At 46.4% G+C, this 13,764-nt stretch overlaps 1 protein-coding gene across 1 annotated transcript in view; it reads left to right on the forward strand.

The window, feature by feature from the left end:
* xylb (xylulokinase homolog (H. influenzae)) overlaps positions 1–13,764 on the forward strand; it is a 305,630-nt gene that overhangs the window by 26,202 nt on the left and 265,664 nt on the right. The window contains exons 6-7 of the mRNA XM_072508129.1: positions 714–842; positions 3,590–3,655. Coding sequence (XP_072364230.1) covers positions 714–842; positions 3,590–3,655 — 195 coding nt within the window. The remainder of the gene's footprint in view (positions 1–713; positions 843–3,589; positions 3,656–13,764) is intronic.

A 13,764-nucleotide genomic window follows, 5' to 3' on the forward strand; every position in this document is an offset into this window, starting at 1 on the left:
TCCACTTCTTCCACAGCGGCACTGTGAGAGACATAAGGAGATCAGGATTGGTTTGACTTGGGTAGCTTTCTTGTGCCAGCCTCCGGGAACAAGACCTCTTGCCTACCTCACATGGCTTCCAGCATGAACTCAAGGGGGCATTACTAAACATTGGGACACACCTGCTGTAGATGCCTAGCCTCTACCTCCTCTATGCTTCTCTCTCTCATTGCGTTGCAAGCTAGCTGTGGGTCCAGAGGAGGTTCACAAGAATGATCCTTGGAATGAACAGTTTGTCGTATGAGGAACGGTTCAGGACTCTGGGTCTGCACTAGATGGAGTTTAGAAGGATGAGGGGTGATTCCATTGAAACTTACAGGATACTGCGAGGCCTGGATAGAGTGAACGTGGAGAGGATGTTTCCACGAGTAGAAGAAATTAGAATCCGAGGGCACAGCCTCAGGCTGAAGGGACGATCCTTTAGGACAGATGAGGAGGAATTTCTTCAGCCAGAGTGTGGTGAATCTGTGGAACGCATTGCCACAGAAGGCTGTGGAGACCAAATCACTGAGTGTCTTTAAGACAGATAGGTTCTTGATTAATAAGGGGACCATGGGTTATGGGAGAAGGCAGGAGAATGGGGATGAGAAACACATCAGCCATGATTTAATGTGGGAGAGGACTCAAGCGTTATTCAAATAATTCACATTCTTTTACCCTGCTTTACTCTTCAGACTAGTTTTGCTGTGAAAGAATCTCCTATCTGGATGGACTCCAGTACCACCGAAGAATGCCTGCAACTAGAAAAATCTGTTGGAGGTCCACAGAATCTTGCTGACATCACTGGATCGCGTGCGTATGAGGTTTGTTTAAATCGATTGCCTCAGCAGAGTGGTGCTATAGTCTCCAATAAGTGAAGAGGTGGGCAGATGTTCTGACAGACTTTGATATTTACCGATTCAGTACTTAATGTAGATTTATACCATTTCTGGAACAAATTATCTGGAATCCGCTGCCCGAGTTAGTGGTGGAGGCAGAGACCACAAACTCTTTTAAGAGGTACCTGGATCTGCACCTTAAGTGCTGTACGTTATAGGGCTTTGGACTGGATACAGGAGGTTGGGATTATAAAGGGTGTTCTCGGGCTGGCATGAACAAGATGGGCCGAATGGTCTCCTGTGCTGCAACCTTTCTATGAATCTATGATTCTAACTGGCAATTAAATTCTGTAATCTAAAAACACAAATGAGGGATGGTTCAGCTTGGCGTTCTCAGGGCTTTACCTCACTAGCATGTTCTGAAATATTAACACCTTGCATGTTAGGCAAACTATTTGCAAACCGCGCAAGTCTTCAGGGAAAAGGATTTTTTACCAGCTGATCTGCATTCCTTTACTTCGTACCCTGACAATTTGTAGCTGTGCCTTAATTGTTAGCAGTTAGAATACTGAATTAACAAACAACTTTGGAATCGGATTACTGTAGAAGTATTTGTTATGGATCCATTACAAAGAACTAATTAAATATAAAGTTTAATTTTTAAAGCTACATGCTGAAAATTATCATTTGGTCCAAACTATTCCGAAGAAATTTATAGGCTAGTTTCAGGAGCTGCGATGTAGTTGAATTACAACAAGCACAAAACGCACAGAATACAAAGGGAGTGATGAAATGGTAGATTCAGTTCTGTCAGGCTGTGTCAATCTCCTCAAGGTGATAGTTTTCCATTGGTTTGACTTCACACTACTGCTTTATAACACAGCTGTGCAAAGCCACATTTAAAAGCTTTTGGGAGTCTTAGAACAAAGAACAAAGAAAAGTACAGCACAGGAACAGGCCCTTCGGCCCTCCAAACCTGCGCCGACCATGTTGCCCGTCTAAACTAAAATCTTCTACACTTCTGGGGTCCGTATTCCTCTATTCCCATCCTATTCATGTATTTGTCAAGATGCCCCTTAAACGTCACTATCGACCCTGCTTCCACCAGCTCCTCCGGCAGTGAGTTCCAGGCACCCACTACCCTCTGTATAAAAAAAACTTGCCTCGTACATCTACTCTAAACCTTGCCCCTCTCACCTTAAACCTATGCCCCCTAGTAATTGACCCCTCTACCCTTGGAAAATGTCTCTGACTATCCACTCTGTCTAAGCCCCTCATAATTTTGTAGACCTCTATCAGGTCGCCCCTCAACCCCCTTTGTTCCAGTGAGAACAAACCAAGTTTATTCAACCTCTCCTCATAGCTAATGCCCTCCATACCAGCAACATCCTGGTAAAAGCCTCCACATCCTTCTGGTAGTGTGGCGACCAGAATTGAACACTATACTCCCAAGTGTGGCCTAACTAAGCTTCTATACAGCTGCAACATGACTTGCCAATTTTTATACTCAATGCCCCGGCCAATGAAGCATGCCTTCTTGACTACCTTCTCCACCTGTGTTGCCCCTTTCAGTGACCTGTGGACCTGTACACCTAGATCTCTCTGACTTTCAATACTCTTGAGGGTTCTACCATTCACTGTATATTCCCTACCTGCATTAGACCTTCCAAAATGCATTACCTCACATTTGTCCGGATTAAACTCCGTCTGGCATCCCGCAGCCCAAGTCTCCAAACAATCTAAATCCTGCTGTATCCTCTGACAGTCCTCATCGCTATCCGCAATTCCACCAACCTTTGTGTCGTCTGCAAACTTACTAATCAGACCAGTTACATTTTCCTCCAAATCATTTATATATACTACGAACAGCAAAGGTCCCAGCACTGATCCCTGTGGAACACCACTAGTCACAGCCCTCCAATCATAAAAGCACCCTTCCATTGCTACTCTCTGCCTCCTATGACCTAGCCAGTTCTGTATCCATCTTGCCAGCTCAGCTCTGATCCCATGTGACTTCACCTTCTGTACCAGTCTGCCATGGGGGACCTTGTCAAAGGCCTTATTGAAATCCATATAGACAACATCCACTGCCCTACCTGCATCAATCATCTTTGTGACCTCCTCGAAAAACTCTACCAAGTTAGTCACAGAGTCCATTCTGCCCATCGAGTCTGCACCGACTCTTCGAATGAGTACTCTACCCTTGTCCACCCCTCTCTATCCCCATAACCTAACCTGGACACTAAGAGGCAATTTAGCATGGCCAATCCACCTAACCTGCTTTTCTTTGGACTGTGGGAGGAAACCGGAGCACCCAGAGGAAGCCCACGTAGACACAGGGGAACGTACGAACTCCACACAGAAGTGACCCAAGACCGGAATTGAACCTGGATCCCTGGCGCTGTGAGGCAGCAGTGCTAACCACTGTGTCACCATGCTGCCCGCCCTGTTATTGCATTTAAACCTTTTTAGGGTAAATGAAGGTTGGAGTTTGTTCACATAGACTATCAGTGTTTGGATGCTACTGACCAAATCTCTGAACATAAGCAAGAGGAACTGATTTTTAATAGCACGCGCTGCTCAAATCAAATCATTTGCCGCAGTTTCTAGTCATTAAGGATTTAAATTGTGTTCAGCTGCTGTATGCTTCACTTCACTTGCCTGAAATGAACACTTGAGCTCGGCTTGGTTTAGGTCGGTGCCTAAATATTTGTATGTTTTGCATCTCACAGCGTTTCACTGGAAATCAAATTGCAAAGATCAACAAGAAGAACCCTGAAGATTACAAGAAAACTGAGGTAAAGTAAAAAACATGACTGTGAAGTTGAATAACAGCTATTTATTACTGACCGAATGCACACTTGCAGCTTGATGATTGTTTATTGTCACTAAGGGCAGTATTCTCGGGGTCAGTTGGCACTTGTAATATGTAGGTTTGCAGAACGGTAGTGATCTGTTTCACCTCGATTAACATTGCACTGCAGCGAGGACTGGAGCCCCAGGAGGAGGAAGGTGATGTGCACTCTACATCCTTGGCAGAATAAGAGAAGAAACGAGAAGCTAGAGGAGGAGCACCTGTGGCGAGGCCACCTGTAGCCACACACTTAGCTGCCAGGAATTCCAGAGATGGACCGATGCAGGACACCCTTTAGTTTGTGAACTCTTGCAGACAATTCCTCGCAAGGCAGAATGCACCTTAGCATGTTGTGGGGAAGTATTAGAATAATGAGGCAGTGGACCATAGAAATAGGTTTGTGGTTCAAAAAAACCTCAAATAAATACATTTGCAAAACTACAAATCTTTTATTTTTAATTTTCTACTGCTTCTATGTGGTGTAACTCCTGGAGCTCCAGCAGATGTAGAGGTAGGCTGTTTGTAATCTGCTACTCTCCAGGAGTGGACATGACCATCGCGACAGACAGAAGCAGATGGGGCTCAGACTGGAAGATGGAGTGGGGCATGGGAGTGAAAATCATAGAATCATAGAATTTACAGTGCAGAAGGAGGCCATTCGGCCCATCGAGTCTGCACCGGCTCTTGAAAAGAGCCCACACCTCCACCCTATCCCCATAACCCAGTAACCCGACCCAACACTAAGGGCAATTTAGCATGGCCAATCCACCTAAAATGCATGGAGTAGACCCCCCGCACTTCCATGTGCCCTCTCTCTGTCTTCCTCCCATGGTCCATCTGCACTTAACTTCTAACCAATAGCTGGGGAGAGCTCTGCTGAACTTTATTAAGGCATTGGATGACCAAAGTAAGGTTGTTCTCAATCCTGAGCTTTGATGAGGTTGCCTGCTTGATGCTCCATGCAGGTGACCACTTTCCATGGACATGGACCTCAGCATGAAGGTCTGAGGCATCATAGCACTCGTGCTAGAAATGGAAATCCTCACTTAAAGATGACTCACATAATGTTGTTTCACTTTAACATTGTTAATAAAGTAGTGCAAGTATATCCATTTAACGTTGCCAGTTTAACTAATGTTGTTTGCCACAGACTTCCTGCCGAGTCAAATGACTTTTCCTGCAGTGTTTCCACTCGCTTCCCTCAGTCCCTCTTCCTCCCGCTCCCACCCTTGCCTCTCCAAGCCTTGCTAAGTACTCAACCTTGTCAAGTCCCATACTTGTTTTTGTGAGGGCCACGAAGGATCCAGCATGAGTTTCAAGGATACAAAGAAATAACATTTATTTACAATAACATATATATACACAACAGCAGCAACCTCACTTGCTGCTTACTTCTTCCTGCTGGTTCCAAACTGGCCAGCTTTATTTATACAGGGAGCCTGCTAATGATTTCTCCGCCCCCCCCCCCCCCCCCCCCCCCCCCCCCCCCAACTCATTGGGGAAGCTCATACTCCCACAGGATTGTGGGATTGTCATTAGTCCCCAGCCAATGGTAAGCAGGCAGGTTATAACACTTGTCAACTCATCCTTGGTCTTACTGACTCTCTTCTCCCTTCCCCCCACCCTCCCTCTTGCCGAACATAGGACCTGGGAGCAGGTTTAGGCCGTTTGAGCCTGCTCCACCATTCAGTAAGAACATGGCTGATCTAGTTGTGGCTTCTACCCCATGCCAATCAAAAATCTGTCTCACTCTTCCTTGAATGAATTCACTGAACAAGCCTCTACTGCTTTCTGGGGAAGAGAATTCCACATATTAACAACCATTTGAGAGAAGAATTCTCCTCATCTCCGTCTGAAACGGTAGACCTTTTATTCCTAAACTGTCCTAGTCTCGCTCACAAGTGGAAACGCCCACTCGGTATCTACCCTATCAAATCCTGTTGGATTCCGGCCCCATGGCCTTAGTTGCACCCTCCCATTCCGACTCCCCTCCTCTTTTCTCCTGGCCTCTGTCTTACTTGTATCCTCGGGGTTTGTTCTTCAGTGGCTCCTGGCTACTGGTTCCTGCTTCTAGTTTCACTCCTAAACTCGCACAACGTCCTGGGCTCCATCTAATGGCAGAAGTCAATTAATGCAGGCAGCTGCGAACTGAACCGACCAACCTCTGCCATGAGATGGAGCCTGGTTAATCTAAAGGTATAAGTTTAATTTGTATATTGCTTTTCTTTTGTATTTAGTGATGATTTTTATTTTACAAGTTACTTCTGCTAGGAATGCACAGTGCTCACCCGTAAGGTACAGTATTTTCCAGATGCATAATGTCCAAAGGAACCTAACTCTAGCTTTCATATTGATTCCAATGGGAAACTATGATTCACTTCCAATTCGCGATTATCAGGAACTCAACACTCATATGCTGTGCCCCTGCAGAAACTGATCTTACCCAATAGATACAATGTGCTGCTAACTGTGTGGGATAAATGGTGGCACTGCTGCTCCACGGCGCTGAGGACCCACGTTCGATCCCGGCCCCGGGTCACTGTCTGTGTGGAGTGTACACATTCCCTCTGTATCTGCATGGGTCTCACTACCACAACCCAAAAAGATGTGTAGGGTAGGTGATTGGCCAGACTAAAATTGCCCCTGAATTAGAAAAAAAAAAATTGGATATATTAAAAAAAATAAAAAAATTTAGAGTACCCAATTATTTTTTTGTGGCCAACCCACCTAACCTGCACATCTTTGGGTTGTGGGGGTGAGACCCAGCAGACAGGGGGAGAATGTGCAAACTCCACACGGACAGAAGAATTGGATATATTAATTTTTTTTAAAAACTGGGATAAAGGGAAAGACCACTGGAAGGACAGCCAGAATGTGGGGCTGGGACTCCTATGCCTCTGGGCTAGTGATATGCCTCTACCTTTTCTTGCTGGTGTCTGGAATAGAGAAAAGAGATAATCAGTCATTGGCTAGACAGCCCACTTAGTCATTGTCCGTGTATGGCTGATGGCTGTTGCATGAACCCTCACTAACGTGTTGGACGACACCAATCTCGTCTTCTGTGCAGGAATGGTCTCTGCCTTCTCCAGCCTGCTTCTCGTAAGGGGAGGCTTGCCTCAACTCTGGCAACCGCCCCTCTGGAATGGGATCACTGCCTTTTGTTGTGGGCGATCTTGTCGTGCATAAAGACCGATGGATTGACTGTGAACACCACGGATGAAATAAAGATCATAAGCATGCATGTCTGCTGTGTGTGTTGAGTCCTCTACAGTAAGGGCTGAAGATGCCATTAGTGCAGGAAGTGACCTTGAGATGGTGATGTTAAAGAGTTTATCAGACAGTCTGCGCTGATATCTTTTTTGGTAGTAGTATGGAAAGTTTCTGTGGACTGAAGCCCTGATGAGAGTGTCAATTTGGAGTGAGGAGAAAGTTGACTTTACCTGGTGGGGCAGATGAAATCCATTGAAGCATAGAATTCCTACAGCTTAGAGGGAGACCATTCGGTCTATCGGAACTGCACCGACCCTCTGAAAGAGCACCCACTCCCCCGCCCTATCCCTGTAACCCCCCAACCTGCACATCCTTGGACGCTAAGGGGCAATTTAGCACGGCCAATCCACCTACCCACATCTTTGGACTGTGGGAGGAAACCAGAGCACCCGGAGGAAACCCGCATAGACACGGGGAGAACATGCAGACTTCGCACAGACAGTGACCCAGCGGGGAATCAAACCTGGGACCCTGGTGCTGTGACGCAGCTGTGCTAGCCACCGTGCCGCCCAATGAAATCATCCATCCTTTTCCTGCACTGCAGATCAGTCCGTTTTTTGTTTGCCGCATGCGCTGTCCTCCCTGGTAACCTAGCAGGCCGGGTGACCTCTGGTCCTTATCCTGAGGATAGAGCACCCCCTGATGGTCCTAGACGGCCAGGACCTGTCTCTCCAGGGAGGTCTTGCTAAACCGTGATGCAGTGGGTTTTTCTTTCCTCCTGAACAATTGCCGAATGCGGCCCACAAGCCCCACCAAATCGCCCCTGGAGCCAGTTTTCAAAATGCCAGTTTAACAGGTAATTTTGAATGGAAGAATCTGTATGGAGCTGCTCCTCCAATCACGGGCTGTTGCTTCCCCATGTTTGCTGCTGGTAGGCTCACTATCAGCAAAAAATGTGTGAGAGAAACTTTATGTTATTGGCGGAACAGCGAACACTAGCGGCGGTGAATTCGGAGCCGAGGGAGCGAAAAGCCAAGGGGTGGATCTGGGGAGTGGGGCCCAGGGAGCACAGGTGCCAGGGAGCATGGCCCACTGGCGTCCGCCATATGGCCCACTGGTGTCGGAGCAGTGGGGGTGGGAGCAGATAGTGTCAGCTGGATACATAGAGAGTGCGGGGGCAGACTGTCTCCATAGACCTGGCTCACTCCCAGTATCTGGATTCTCACTTACCCTCACCCACACAAACTATCATGCATTCACTTGCACTTCCATTGTTTCACAGCGCCAGGGTCCCAGGTTCGATCCCGGCTTGGGTCACTGTCTGTGTGGAGTCTGCACGTTCTCCCCGTGTCTGCGTGGATTTCTTCCGGGTGCTCTGGTTTCCTCCCACAAGTCCCAAAAGACGTGCTGTTAGGTGATTTGGACATTCTGAATTCCCCCTCTGTGTACCCAGAATGTGACGACTAGGGGATTTTCACAGTAACTTCATTGCAGTGTTAATGTAAGCCTACTTGTGACAATAATGAAGATTATTATAGGTGAAAGTTACTGAGAGATGAACCTGAGCCTGGGAGTGAGCTGGATACACACACTCACCCTTTTACACTCTAATGCTCATCTTTATTTATTACTCATTGTTGCGGGAGTTTCATACCTATTCAACTATAGTGTTCCTCACTCTCCACTGACCAGACAACACTTAAAGTTTCAGTTCAGTTCATGAACTTTATTCCAGCTAAAGTCGGGGTGCTAAGCATCCATTGGTGGCTTGCCAGCTCCCCGATCATAGAAAATACAGAGCAATTATAGTTTTGTGTATCTCCCAAATAATTAACATACACCAATCAAAAGAATATATTTGTTTAAAAGTTATCTATGTCCATTCACAACTAATAATCAGGATTACATAATGCATTACATTTGAGTATAGCGGCACGGTGGCAGAGTGATCAGCACTGCTGCCCCACAGCTCCAGGGGCCCGGGTGCAATTCCAGCCTCGGGTGACAGTCTGTGTGGAGTTTGTACGTTCTCCCAGTGTCTACGTAAGTTTCATCCGGTTTCCTCCCACAGTCCAAAGATGTGTAGATTAGGTGGATTGGCCATGTTAAATTTTCCCTTAGTATCCAAAAGGTTAAGTGGGGTCACTGGGATGGGGGGTGGGGGGGGGGGGGGGTGCATGGACCAAGATAAGGTGCTCTTTCGGAGGGTCGATGCAGATTTGATGGGCCGAATGGCCTCCTTCTGCACTGTAGGGAATCTATGAGTATAATTACCAAGTATAACCATTAGTCTGTATTATTATAATATCGCCAAGCACATATTGGTCTCTACTTATCTACTAACTGCTCAACATGAGTATGATAAAGATGTGTCTGACCTGTGGTACTCATACTCCCATCCCCGTTGTCCAGTGTTTTGTAGACACACATAGACGGCAGAGGCATAATGATCAATTGAATTCTTGTGTGCAAGCTATGTGACTACAGCCTTGCTGGGATCAATATGTCAAAGGTCCTTGGATTTGTATCTGTAAACTCTCAGCTGAACCAACTGGTTTCTCAGCATTAGTTTTCTGTTTTTAAGAATTTACCAGCTATTAAGCTGCAGTCTCTGTGAGCCTGGTGATTTTTCATTTAAACCTGTATGATTATTATTTGTTGTGTTATTTTGTACATAAAATTGTTTCTTTTCATACCTTCTGAAATTTGCTCAATGACTTTGAGTGCGGTAATTTTGAATTGTGGTCCCACATGCGAAAAGGTTAGACAAGCCTGATTTAGAAGGACCAGGGCAACAGATATATGGGAACACTGCCACCTGGAGGTTCCCCTCCAAGTCACACACCATCCTGACTTGGAAATATATCGTCGTTCCTTCACTGACGCTGGGTCAAAATCCTGGAAATGCCTCCCTAACAGCATTGTGGGTGTACCTACACCACATGGGACTGCAGCAGTTCAAGAGGGCAGCTCAACACCACCTTTTCAAAGGCAATTAGCAATTGGCAACAAATGCTGGTCAAGTCTACGACTCCCACTTCCTGACGAGGTGAATGTGAGCAGCTGAGCGTTCATTTACCCTGGCAGCATGGATGTGGTCATCCATTTTCTTCATTGCAGACCAGTCCTCTGCTGTAGGTCCTCAACACTATCTGCCTGGACATTTCTTCCCGTGCAGGGTTTGCCTCCCTGCTCGGCCTCCTCCCATCTGCTGGAAAGAGGATGCCCCTCCTGGCCTCCACTTGGTCGAGGCGATGCCCAGTGAGGCTTTGCTGGATTTGGACGCTGGAGTTCCCTGAACTCTTCTAGCCATCTTCTCAATCAGTTGCTGTCTGGTGCCTGGATATGAAGGCAGGGAGCGAGCATGCCATCCAGCCCACCCCACCACGGGAAACCCCCAACTACATCATTAATGAAGCCCCCAACTACATCACTAATGTAGCCGAGGTCATGGGATTTGTGTGAATTCCCAAACGTTTCCTTGGCGAGGAAATATTGTCTCTCCCCAACCCCACCATGAGACTTAGTCCTGGGAAGAAAGATTTGTCCCGTAACTGTGAAACAGGAAGGGGCTAATAGTGTATCATTGGGGACATAGGTAATGGTGCAGGAGCAGAAAGAGAAGTTATTGCAGGCGATACTCTGGATATGTTCCTAAAAAAGTGCAAGTCAATGAACCAAAATTAAAGCTAAATGTCCTGTTCTCCCATAGAAACTATATGAAAGTAGTCAGAGAATTGGAACTAGCTTATTGTTCATTTATCTTTTCATCTACCATTTGCAGTGTCATATTTTTCAGACATGAAAAATGAACAAATGGCTACTCCGATATACAAATCTTATTTTACAGAGAAAAATAATGTTTCAAAGAAATAGCTCTTATTAGGAATATGTCTTTCTGCTGTTAGTGATGACCTTGTGCATTTTTCAGAGGTTTGCCTGAAGGTTATAAGTGGGCAATCACATTTTTTTGTTCTGATCCTTCACTCTTTGAAAAGGAGTTGGGCTGTTGTTGTGCAGCCTGCAAAGGTTTTCAGTACTTACTCTTCTCTTCAGATAAAAGGTGGTTCATCCAGGGTGACTGCAGTGAATTCTAGTCTGAGAAACATTCTGTGACTGGCATTCATGTGCAAATTTATGTTATGGTTTTTACAAATGGAGAGGGTCCCTTTTGGGACTTTGACCAATTTATTTAAGGAGCTATTTTCCCATCTGCTGAAAGTTTCAAGGGGCTCATGGTATTCAACACTTGACTGGGCAAGTGAAGCACTTTCCTCGTACTCGCCACCATCTGGAAACAACAAAGGAATTGTTGGGTCGGATCCTTTTCATCAAGCTAACACCTGCAGTATGCCATCAAAGGGGAAGCCATGATGTGGAGATGCCGGCGTTGGACTGGGCTGAGCACAGTGAGAAGTCTTACAACACCAGGTTAAAGTCCAACAGGTTTGTTTCGAATCACTAGCTTTCGGAGCACTGCTCCTTCCTCAGGCGTGAGCTTAAGTAGGGTGCTCTTTCTAAGAGGTGGTGCAGACTCAATGGGCCGAATGGCCTTCTGCACTGTAAATTCTATAATACTAAATATAATTCACAACTTCAGGACATTAAAGCCAATTAAGTACTTTTGATGAGTAGTCACTGTTGAAACTTCCCAGTCTCCCTCGGACCATTCGCAAATAATAATAATCTTTATTGTCACAAGTAGGCTTACATTAACACTGCAATGAAGTTACTGTAAAAAGCCCCTAGTTGCCACATTCCGGCGCTTGTTCGGGTACACGGGAAGAGAATTCAGAATGTCCAAATTACCGAACAGTGCATCTTTCGGGACTTGTGGGAGGAAACCGGAGCACACGGAGGAAACCCACGCAGACACGGCGTGGACGTGCAGATTCCACACAGACAGTGACCCAATCCGGGAATCGAACCTGAGACCCTGGCGCTGTGAAGCAACAGTACAAAGCAGGGGGGCTGCAGAAGGACTTGGACAAGCTAGGAGAATGGGCAAAGAAGTGGCAGATGGAATACAATGTGGAAAAGTGTGAGGTTATGCACTTTGGAAGGAGGAATGGAGGCATAGACTATTTTCTAAATGGGGAAATGCTGAGGAAATCCGAATGTAGAGCATACAGTGCAGAAGGAGGCCATTCGGCCCATTGAGTCTGCACCGATCCACTTAAGCCCTCACTTCTACCCTATCCCTGTAACCCAATAACCCCATCTCATCTTTTTGGTGACGAAGGGCAATTTATCATGGCCAACCCACCTAACCTGCACATCTTTGGACTGTGGGAGGAAACCTGAGCACCCGGAGGAAGCCCACGTAGACACAGGGGAACGTACGAACTCCACACAGACAGTGACCCAGCGGGGAATCGAACCAGGGACCCTGGCGCTGTGAACATAAGAACATAACAATTAGGAACAGGAGTAGGCCATCTGGCCCCTCGAGCCTGCTCCGCCATTTAATGAGATCATGGCTGATCTTTGTGGACTCAGCTCCACTCTCCGGCTCGTACACCATATCCCTGAATCCCTTTATTCTTTAGAAAGGCATCTATCTTTTTCTTAAAAACATTCAAAGAAGGAGCCTCAACTGCTTCACTGGGCAAGGAATTCCAGAGATTCACAACCCTTTGGGTGAAGACGTTCCTCCTACACTCCGTCCTAAATCTACCTCCCCTTATTTTGAGGCTATGCCCCCTAGTTCTGCTTTCCCCGACCAGTGGAAACAACCTGCCCGCATCTAGCCTATCCCCTTCATAATTTTATATGTCTCAATAAGATCCCCCCGCATCCTTCTAAACTCCAATGAGTACAGTCCCAGTCTACTCAACCTCTCGTCATAATCTAATCCCCTCAACTCTGGGATCAACCTAGTGAATCTCCTCTGCACTCCCTCCAGTGCCAATATGTCCTTTCTCAGGAAAGGAGACCAAAACTGAACACAATACTCCAGATGCGGCCTCACCAACACCCTATACAATTGCAGCATAACCTCACTAGTCTTGAACTCCATCCCTCTAGCAATGAAAGACAAAACTCGATTAGCCTTTTTAATCACCTGTTGCACCTGCACACCAACATTTTGCAACTCGTGCACCAGCACACCCAGGTCCCTCTGCACAAGCCACAGTGCTAGCCACTTGTGCTACCGTGCTGCCCTAGAAGCACGAAGGGACTTTGGAGTCCTTGTTCAAGGCTCTCTTAAGGTTAATGCGCAGGTTCAGTTGGCAGTTAGGAAGGCAAATGCAATGTTAGCATTCATGTCGAGAGGGCTAGAATACAAGAGCAGGGATGTACTTCTGAGGCTGGAGAAGTCTCTGGTCAGACCCCATTTGAAGTATTGTGAGCAGTTTTGGGCCCCATATCTAAGGAAGGATGTGCTGACCTTGGAATGATCCCTGGAATGAAGAGCTTGTCGTATGAGGAACGATTGAGGACGCTGGGCCTGTACGCATTGGAGTTTAGAAGGATGAGGGGGATCTTATTGAAACTTGCAGGTTACTGCGAGGCTTGTATAGAGTGGACGTGGAGAGGATGTTTCCACTAGTAGGAAAAACTAGAAGCAGAGGACACCATCTCAGAGTAAAGGGAGGATCCTTTAAAACCGAGATGAGGAAGAATTTCTTCAGCCAGAGGGTGGTGAATCTGTGGAACTCTTTGCCGCAGAAGGCAAATCACTGAGTGTCTTTAAGACAAAAATAGATAGGTTCTTGATGAATAAGGGGATCAGGGGTTATGGGTAGAAGGCAGGAGAATGGGTATGATAAAAATATTAGTCATGATTGAATGACGGAGCAGACTCGATGGGCCGAATGGCCTAATTCTGCACCTATATCT

The sequence above is a fragment of the Scyliorhinus torazame genome, chromosome 6 (genome assembly GCF_047496885.1).
Source record: "Scyliorhinus torazame isolate Kashiwa2021f chromosome 6, sScyTor2.1, whole genome shotgun sequence".
Classification (NCBI taxonomy): domain Eukaryota; kingdom Metazoa; phylum Chordata; class Chondrichthyes; order Carcharhiniformes; family Scyliorhinidae; genus Scyliorhinus; species Scyliorhinus torazame.